The sequence below is a fragment of the Cloeon dipterum genome, chromosome 3, assembly GCF_949628265.1.
Source record: "Cloeon dipterum chromosome 3, ieCloDipt1.1, whole genome shotgun sequence".
Taxonomy (NCBI): Eukaryota; Metazoa; Arthropoda; class Insecta; order Ephemeroptera; family Baetidae; genus Cloeon; species Cloeon dipterum.
In genome coordinates, this window is record NC_088788.1 from 12,094,839 (window position 1) to 12,104,954 (window position 10,116).

Below are 10,116 nucleotides of genomic sequence, written 5' to 3' on the forward strand. Positions count from 1 at the left end.
TGATTTTGGTCGACAACTGCCTGAAAATAAAAAAAATCATTATATTAGTGTTCCACTTTGTTATGTTCGATCAATGCTGATGATTAAAATCATTACAGTCGAAAAATATCACGTTGTTGATTGTTGTAAGAAAATAATGTTTTCATAATTTGATATGAAAAGTATAATCATTTTGCAATAAATTATAAAAGAATATAACAATAAATATTAATAATAAAAGAATATAATTTTCATAATTTTAAAAAATTTGTTTGATATACTTGCATCAGTGTAGTACATATCAAGTCAAAAATTCTGAATGAGACCTTTCTCTGCCACCATCAATTGTTTCTCTTAAAACCCTCACATGTTTTGATACTAAAGAAACAGTATTGTTGAAGATTTTGTAACTATATTGAGTAAAAATGTATTTTCTAGCCAATTTTAATTATGGTTTCATTTTTCCCCTTTCTGGTTTTCGCGCCATAACCATTTAGATATTGTTTTGTTTACTCTACAGCGGCGGCGCTGGCTGCTCGGCTGCTCCGTGGTTTTGCCGCCAAGCAAATCGAATAATAATAGGACAACAAGCCAGACCAAGAAAGTACAATACACTTTTTCACCTTTTTGCTATATATACGATATCAGCTAAAGTCCCCAAACCCTTTTGAGTCTCACAATGTCATCTGGGCCTCCTCATAAACGACCAAGGTAAAAATTTTAAATTACATACTAAATAAATAACGATCACAGACTTCATGTAACTTTTACATTACTTAGATATATGTATAACACTAATTTGTTAGTGATGCGGTGTAAATAAATTTCCTAAATTTTATTGTAATACATAAATCGGAAGGAAACTAAAAAAAGAAATTAATGTCATTTTGGATAGACCGGACGATGATGACGACCATGATGACATGGATCTCGAGTTGGAACTTGAGGAGGAAATTGACGCTGAACGCGATGCTGATTTGGGCGCCCCAGCAGACATGGTGAATAATAAATTATGCTAATTAAAAGTGTCTCTAAAGATTAAATAAAACTACATACTACTTTAATTTCTATCTATTAAAAAAGTACTTATAAAATCAAAAAGGGATAAAGCTACAGTTCTAAATTCGCTCACAAGTGGATCTTTCTCGAAATTTAGTTCGTGCATTAATTTTAATTTTTGAGTCGCTTAGGTTGCTGAAGAGGAAGCCACAGATGATGATGGCGAGGGCCGCTGGATCAGACCACCTCCCAAAGCATTCCGGCCCAAAGAAGATGCACTCGTCTTTCAGCAGCTAGATCTGGATCATTACACTGGTCTAGTAGAATGAAACCAAAATTTAGATCAAAATTTTAAGGTCCTCTACTGCCCATTTCAGGTGATCCAATGGTAGGGATGCCTGGCGCTCAGGTCGGACCTGTGCCTGTCATTAGAATGTTTGGTGTCACCGACGAGGGTGTGTCAGTCTGCGTTCATGTGCACGGCTTTTCCCCTTACTTCTACATTCAGGCGCCTCCAAAATTCACTCAGAGCCATTGCCAGCCTTTCAAGGTAAACCTTAAGATACCTTCCCCAGATTTTAATTTTGGCCATTCCATAAGGACGCCCTGAATCGAAGCATTGCAGCCGACGGACGCTGGAAATCAGCTTCGGACGCAGTTTTGGCAGTGGAAATTGTTCAAAAGGAGAACATTTTTGGATACCGTGGCCAGGGCAGGATGCCGTTTATCAGGGTGGTGGTTGCCCTCCCAACCTTACTTGCCAGTTGCAAAAGGATCCTAGAAAGGGAAAATCTACTGCCTATCCTTGGTCCTTGTGAATGGCCCTGTTTCGAAACAAACATCGATTTTGACATCAGGTATTAGAAATTTTTTCTTGGCCCCAATTATTTTTATAACTGTCAGCATGAACGTTTACTTTGAAGATATTAAAAAAATAGCATCTTGGTCAGAAACGACAATTCCAAGTTATTTATGTCTGAACTTAATTCTATTTGACTGACAGATTCATGGCTGACGTGGAGATGATGGGATGCAGTTGGGTGGAATTTCCAGCTGGGCAATGGAAGGTGCGGGACGCGAACCAGATGACCACTCGCTGCCAGCTGGAGGCGGACGCGTCGTGGGAGGCAGTCATTGCCCACGCCCCTGACGGCCACTGGGGTCGGCTCGCCCCATTCAGGATCATGTCCTTTGACATTGAATGCGCTGGCAGAAAAGGCAAGTCTCTTATTTAAGCAGGATTCCGAGTTTTATCGACCCGGTTTAAACCGGCCCGGTTAAAACTGGGTTAAACCAGATAGTAAAGCCCGGGTTTTTGGGGTTTTTCATTTCATATAGCTAAAACCCAAGAAATTTAAAAAATCGTTCTGGGCCAAACCGGTTTTAACAAGTTTAACCCAGCCCACCGGGTTTTTAGACTAAAACCCGGGTTTTTCGGAATCCTATATCTAAGACTTAAATCCGGTTTAAAAAAATGTGCGCTGTTGAATTCTGGAATTTTGGGTTACAATTTTTTGCTTGTCATAACATTACATCTCAAACGGACATTATTTTACGGTTGTGTTATCATTCCTTGACTTGGCTTGTAAACAAAAACAATGGCGTAACTGCACCCTGGCGCTCGAAGGGACATGAACGCGATTTGATATCATTTCTTTAATTTGCATTTTGAAAGCTTATTTCTCGCCTTAAGCGCTCTCTCTATAAGATTTAATAATATACAAGTGAAACTTACAGTGAAAACGATGGGAATCGGATCAGCTGGCGAGCGGGAAGATGTGTTGCTCGGCATCACAAGCTATGCCGAGGGGAGGAGAGTGATTGGTTGAGGGGAGAGTGTTGGCTAGCTCAGGGTTTGTTTGAGCTGCATTCGCTTATTGGTAGATTATAATTAGGGTGCAGAAGGCGCGAAATATGTTTACAAAGCTCTAGTTCTAATTTCATTAACGTTAAAATGGTCTTGAATATTTAAATTAATGGCCAAATAATAAAACGAGATGCTTGAATTACAATAGGTACTTATTTCGGAGCCAGAGAGTGTTGACGTCATAGTGGTTGTTTACAGGCCAAGTCAGGGTACAACACGTGTTGATTCCATTCAAATCCAATTGTTTAGTAATTAATTTTTAGTAATTATAAGAAGATGTCTCTACTTATGTCGATATAATAAATGTCAAGCATATCTTTGTATGTGTTAAGAGCCCTGGAAATTTGAACTTCCTGATATTATGAACCGCGTTTTAGCATCCAGGGTATGTAAATTTTGCAAAAATATCCATTGCAGAATTTACAACAGATGCAGCATGCTATTTTTCTACAATCTCAATAAAACCGACTAATATTATTAACTTATGCATAATTAAAAATCTTGTGTCTGCAGGTGTCTTCCCTGAGCCTGAACATGACCCTGTGATCCAAATCGCGTCTGTGATTGTACTCCAGGGCAAACAGCAGCCTTTGGGGAAGATCGTGTTTACATTAGGAGACTGCGCACCCATTGTTGGTTGCAAGGTAAAATTATTTTCCAGCTAAAAGTGAAGGCAAAAAATCTTGTGAATATCGCAACAGGTTAAAACAGTAATTATAGTGAAAATGTAAATCCTGGAATATCCTAAATAATGATAAATTGTTAACATTCATCATAATTTATCTCACTATTTTCAAATTCATCTCAGGAGACACCTGGTCTCCTGCGTTTTAGTTAATTTAATTCCAATCCTTCCTTTAAATTCAGAAATTATATTTTTTATTATTTGTCAAGACTAAGTGACAAATATAAAAGAAGTGCATCTTTTGTTTCTCTTATAATAACTTGGTCTTTCTGTTTGTCCAGGTTGTCAGCTTTGAAAAAGAAACCCAACTGCTCGCAAAATGGGCTGAGTTTGTGAGACAGGTAGACCCTGACCTCATTACCGGATACAACATCAACAATTTTGACTTTTGGTATCTGCTGAACAGGGCCAAACATTTGAAAGTCCCTAGTTTTGATTTACTTGGTAGAGTGAAAAATATAAGGTCAGTTTGGTATATTTTTGTTAGACTGCGATTTAAATTGTCGATTTTGCAGATCCGTTTCAAAGGACAGTGTTCTGCAAAGCAAGCAAATGGGTAGAAGAGAAAACAAGAAGACCAATATGGAAGGCAGAGTCATCTTTGACTTGCTTTTGGTAAGAATATCCCTGGTATTTAACTACATAATTTTAAACGCGTTTTTTTCCAGGTATTGATCAGGGATTACAAGCTGCGATCATATTCTTTAAATGCTGTGTCGTTTCACTTCTTGGGAGAGCAAAAAGAGGACGTTCACCACTCAATCATCTCTGATTTGCAGAATGGAGACGATCAAACGAGAAGAAGGTGAATTTAAAATCAGCCTCTTATAACAAGACATGAACATTCCTCTTTTTAAGATTGGCCGTTTACTGTTTGAAAGACGCTGTTTTGCCTCTTAAACTTATGGACAAATTGATGTGCGTCATCAACTACATGGAAATGGCTCGTGTCACTGGCGTCAGCTTGGGTTGTCTGCTCACTAGAGGCCAGCAAATCAAGGTTGGATAGTGTTCATTAATAGCATAGCTCTTCAACTAATATTGACGTTCTCGCACATTTTTCTTCAGGTAGTTTCCCAGCTGCTGCGGAAAGCCAAGGAGGCCCACTATGTCATTCCCGTGATGGGCGTGCGTGGAGGAAATGAGGAGCAGTTCGAAGGTGCTACTGTGATCGAGCCACTCAAGGGCTACTACAAGCAGCCAATTGTGACGCTTGACTTCTCCTCGCTGTATCCCAGTATTATGATGGCGCACAATCTGTGCTACACAACGCTCGTGTCTGCTGGCGTCAAGGGCACTCTCAAGCCAAGCGATTATGTGGTGACACCTCAGGGCGACTGCTTTGTCAAGACAGAGATCCGCAAGGGACTACTTCCTGAGGTGCTTGAGAGTCTGCTCGCTGCGAGGAAACGCGCCAAGGAAGAGTTAAAGAAAGAGACTGATCCACTTCGTAAAAAGGTTATTATCAAAAGCGATAAATCCTTTTTAAACCCTCTGAAAATGAGTTGAATCACGCATAGATCTTCATTTTGATAAATCTAAATATAAAAATAAAGGCCTCATGCTTATTTACTTTTCATTTGGGTTTTGGAATTTTTACAAATGCATGAATTATCTTGTTATTGTTTCATATATTAATATTATCATCTGGATCACATTTAAAGCTTTCAATTTTTTTTCCATTCACACGTTTCATCTTAAAAACCATGTGACATAGTCTTTCAATTTGTTAATCATTGCTGAATTTTAGGTACTGGACGGTCGGCAGTTGGCTCTTAAAATCTCAGCCAACTCAGTATATGGATTTACTGGTGCACAAGTTGGAAAACTACCCTGCTTAGAAATCTCAGGGGTAAATTTTTTTCTCACAGGACTTGGGAAGGATATTACTAATTTAATTCCAGAGCGTGACTGCTTATGGCCGTCAAATGATTGAGCACACTAAGCAAGAAGTTGAGGCGAAGTATTGCAAAGCCAACGGCTATGAATTTGACGCTCAAGTCATTTATGGAGACACAGATTCTGTGATGATCAAATTCGGCGTGGACGACATCAAGGAAGCCATGAAACTGGGCACAGAGGCTGCTGACTACGTCACCTCCAAATTTGTGCGGCCCATCAAACTCGAGTTTGAGAAGGTATTAATTCAAATGCGGCTATATAGTGGTTTTTTAACGGGAAATGCCAATTATTTGGAATTTTAATTTACACAGTGATGAAATATTTTAGGTTCTTTTAGTCGGTTAGTACCTCTTTTTTTAATGCACCCAGTAGTTTGGTTTTGGCTGCTTAGATTGTGGCCAACATATTTGCTTGGGGACAGCTAGACGTTTTTTTACCAGTGGCTGGCGTGGTTAACACGCTTTTTAAAGAGTGTTTAATGGCCTGAATGATCACAGGGCTATTTTTCATGGCATTTTCTGATTGTCCAACTTTTTGACTAGCAGCTTAGCTAATTTATGGTTGACTACGTGTTGTCGATCCAAAATTAGGTGGCTAGTTTATAGATGTCCAATTTTGTAAAATTTATCTTTCCCCATTGATAAATTTTCAATATAAGTGTGTAAAACAAATGCAATAAATGAAGAAGTAATAATATATCCTGAATGATGCTTGGCATTCTCAAACGAAGCGTTTGAGCTAAAAAGGTAATTAAAGGATGAAATTTACAGGTGTATTGGCCTTATCTGCTGATCAACAAAAAGAGATACGCCGGTCTCTACTACACCAGGCCAGAAAAATATGATAAAATGGACTGCAAGGGCATTGAAACCGTTCGAAGAGACAACTGTCCACTTGTAGCCAACATGATGAACACCTGTCTAAAAATGCTGTTAATTGAAAAGTATGTAACAAGTCCAATTACATCTAGCTGCCATGTTGAAATATTTTACTGTATTTTACCAAACAATCATCTTGAGTTGAGCGTCAAGTAGTGTTAATTTAAAACCTCGATTATTTTAAACTCAACTGTTGAGTAACAATAAATTCAAATTGCAGAGACCCCAACGGTGCTGTGAAATTTGTACAGCAAATGGTGTCAGATTTGCTGTGCAACAAGGTGGACATCAGCCAACTGGTGATCACAAAGGAACTGGCAAAGGAAGACTACAAAGCAAAGCAAGCTCACGTGGAACTGGCTGAGAAAATGCGCAAGAGAGATCCAGGAACGGCGCCCAAGCTTGGTGACCGCGTGCCCTACGTCATTATTTCCGCGGCAAAGAACACTCCAGCTTATCTCAAAGCCGAGGACCCCATTTTTGTGCTCGAGAACAACATTGGCATCGACACAGACTATTACCTCAGCAACCAGCTAGCTAAACCTCTTCTGAGAATTTTCGCACCAATTCTCGGAGAGGCAGCAGCTGAAAACACACTTCTCAGTAAGTTTTTTTCCAACAGACTTTGAAGTTAAATCCAAATCTTTGCGCAAATCCCACAAACGAAGTAAATCGTTATTTGAAAAGTTGATATTTTTGTTGTGGTATGGTTTGAAGCATCAGGAATTAAGGAACCTGAGACAAAATTAACGCATCTCACAATCCATAAGCAAAATGTTTCCACGGTTCTTTTGTGTAGTCACGCCGATTTTGTTAAAACTCAAACAATTTTTTTTCATGCAATTCTTTTAAGTTGCAACCTCGAGCACTTATTGTTAATAAAAACATTTATTCTGTGTTACTTAGAGGGAGCTCACACCTTAACAAAGAAGAAAATTACCTCAAAAATTGGAGCACTGGCTGCGTTCACGACCAAGCGAGAAACATGTCTGGGATGTAAAACCCCTCTGCCGCCAAATACTGAAGGTGCTTTGTGTAAACACTGCCTTCCCAAAGAAGCTGCTCTTTATCAGGTGAGGAACAATTTGTACCTGAAATTTGAGAAATTTAATCGTTAAATTTGTTTACAGGTTGAAATGGCAAAAATGAATGAGTTGGAAGGCAGTTTTTGCCGTCTCTGGACACAATGTCAACGTTGCCAGGGCAGCCTTCACGAGGAGGTCATTTGCACGAGGTAGGCCATTCTAGTTAATTCTTTAATGTGATTATTTATCACTACTTAAATTTTTAGTCGTGACTGTGCGATTTTCTACATGAGGAAGAAAGTTCAAATGGACCTCAATACTCAAGCAAACGTCATTCAAAGATTTGGACAGCTTGATTTCTAAAATGGGATTTGTTTTCACATATTGCTGTTTGTAAAAATGTATTTTTGATCTGTTAAATTAAATAAATTCCTTCTTAAATTAAAGCACAAAACTTTTGCTGACAAATCCTTGTTATCATTGCTGCTAAGTAACCCTGCCTGCGAAAGACCAGTGTCCAGAGTTGCCAATTTACAATTTGCCACCATTAATGATTTTTTTAAGGCACACACGCTGCGATATACTCAATACTGCTACTGTGCGTTATGCACTTCAAACGAGTTCTTATGATGTGCTCACAATGAAAATGGTTTAGTCAATCACCGTAGGAACGTAGAGTAAAATATTCAAACAAAAAGTCTGCCGACGTTTGTCCAGTGATAATCTGGAATGAATATATGTATTGTTTTCAACACAAGAAAAAAGTTGTTTGAAGTCACATTGATAGAAATGTATATCTGTTTGCATCATCTATTGTCGGCTTCAAACCTGCCCGATTACTTGCATTGTTAAAGCATTCTAAGGGGTACGTGTCACAGCATTGGGAGATATTTGAGCAGTTCGGTGATCTAATACTGGCTGCCCATTGACAGAGACGGCAAAAGGTGGTTGGTTAAGTGGCTCGAAACAAGAAATGCTCAAATAGCTCAAGAAGCTGAGGCGCACCGGCGCCGAGTCACCACTCTCTGGTTTTCGCACCTCTCCAGCGGCTTTACAGACAAATGTCTGGCGTTTCAATAAAAGAGCTGGGTGCGGGGAGGCGGAAAGATGGCCCCATTGGGCCCATGCTCTTCTGCGGCCTCTCGAGCCCCATGTTCCATGCATGTTATCCGCTCGGCGGTGTTATTTGGACCTGGGATGGGACCCGGTGAGCTCGTAGCCTACGGGAATTGCTGCGCAGAGGGTAAAAAACACTACGGGGTTGATGCAAATAATTATGAAAACACGTGTTCTACGTTAGCAGCATCTTTAAAATGTGCTAACAATGTATATAGGTAACATTCCTTTATTTTGACATTTAAATGGAATATTCTATTCAATATTGCTTAGTATGATATATCAGCAAAAGTTAAAATAATTTTCTGTTGATTTTTTACTGTAGAGAAATGCCTTGCTCTATTTGCTTAAAGTTTAGCGTGCAAATCGGTGTTAAAATCACACGGTCACTCACTATCAGGGTACGCTTATACAGTAGCAAAATGCAGTTCAATCTGTACTTTATAATAAAGGAAAATTTTATTACCTGTATGAATTGAATTATTGCTGCCTATAAACACAGATTTATTACATTTTATAAACAAATAACGCGCGTGTTCGTTTCGTAATAATGACTTAGTTGTATAAATAATCCTCCAGGGGCAGTTCTGTACCAATAATGCTTCTCAGGTTGCACCAATCGCAGCTATGTCTATTTGTTTAACCCGTTTAACCTTTATTGTGGCGCGAAATACAAAATTTTGACCTGTGACCTGTAGTAACGTTTTGTGACAAAAATTAAATTTGGAGAAACATTTTAACCACATTAAAATACTTCAATTCGTGCTCCTACCAAGAAGTCTCTCAATTAAAATGCAAATTCCGCATTGTGCGTGATGTGCGCGTTGCCTACTAACGGATCCTGCAGGCGTTCTTTAAACTTTGATATAAGAAATATTTCCGACATTATGACACACAGTTCAGTATTATTTGCATAAATTTTAAGAACAACTAGCACACGCGCTTTTCTGTTTTGATCAAATGGACAATATATTTATGCGACAGAAGCAATCTGCTCTCTATATAGCGCCGACGTTGTTCGCAAAGCTTTCATCTGCTCTTGATTTTTAATCAACACGCCAAGACCGACATCAAGGCTAGCTACTGCTCGAGCACTCCCGGACTGTTCATTGTGTATTGATGGGCAAATGTACAAGCACGTAGCAATAAAATATTCAATAGCCCGCAAACACGCTCGTAAGAATGTAATTAGTACACAACCTCAATTAAAAGTTACAATATCAAGAATTTTGAACAGTTATATTTTCTTTTTCTTGCAATGAAATGATAATTAACAGGAAAATGGGAAGCTAAAACTTTATAGCGGGTAAAAAGGAACATAAAGTGAAGGTAAAGTTTATAAACACTTTTTTATTTGCCAATAAACACGGGATGTGCTGAGCATAGGTAGGTTTCTAAAGGCGCTGAAGGCAAAGGGAGTGGGGACCCCGTACGTTCCTGATGACTTAAAAATGTGCAAAAATGTCTGTAGAAATTGATGCACATAACTAATAAAGACGAAATATTTATCTTACTTTATCGCTGGCTATTTAAAAAGAAGTATAGCAAATAATTTAATTTCGTACTGTGTTGTTAGAATCAAACTGAGCTAAAATATTAATCAACTTTTATGAAATATGAATTATTTTGTACAGATGATAAGAAATGAGTTAATCTGATTTTTAA

The 10,116-nt window shown here is 38.6% G+C and overlaps 1 protein-coding gene across 1 annotated transcript; it reads left to right on the forward strand.

The window, feature by feature from the left end:
• Positions 1-536: 536 nt before the first annotated feature.
• DNApol-delta (DNA polymerase delta) lies at positions 537-7,780 on the forward strand. Its single transcript, XM_065484479.1, has 19 exons — positions 537-690; positions 875-977; positions 1,170-1,293; positions 1,356-1,528; positions 1,579-1,835; positions 1,982-2,196; positions 3,359-3,489; positions 3,812-3,993; positions 4,046-4,145; positions 4,199-4,335; positions 4,389-4,530; positions 4,599-4,988; positions 5,281-5,382; positions 5,435-5,668; positions 6,203-6,375; positions 6,531-6,913; positions 7,217-7,383; positions 7,441-7,544; positions 7,602-7,780. The coding sequence occupies exons 1-19, from the start codon at positions 659-661 to the stop codon at positions 7,696-7,698; spliced, it is 3,246 nt and encodes a 1,081-aa protein (XP_065340551.1). The 5' UTR covers positions 537-658; the 3' UTR covers positions 7,699-7,780.
• Positions 7,781-10,116: the final 2,336 nt, after the last annotated feature.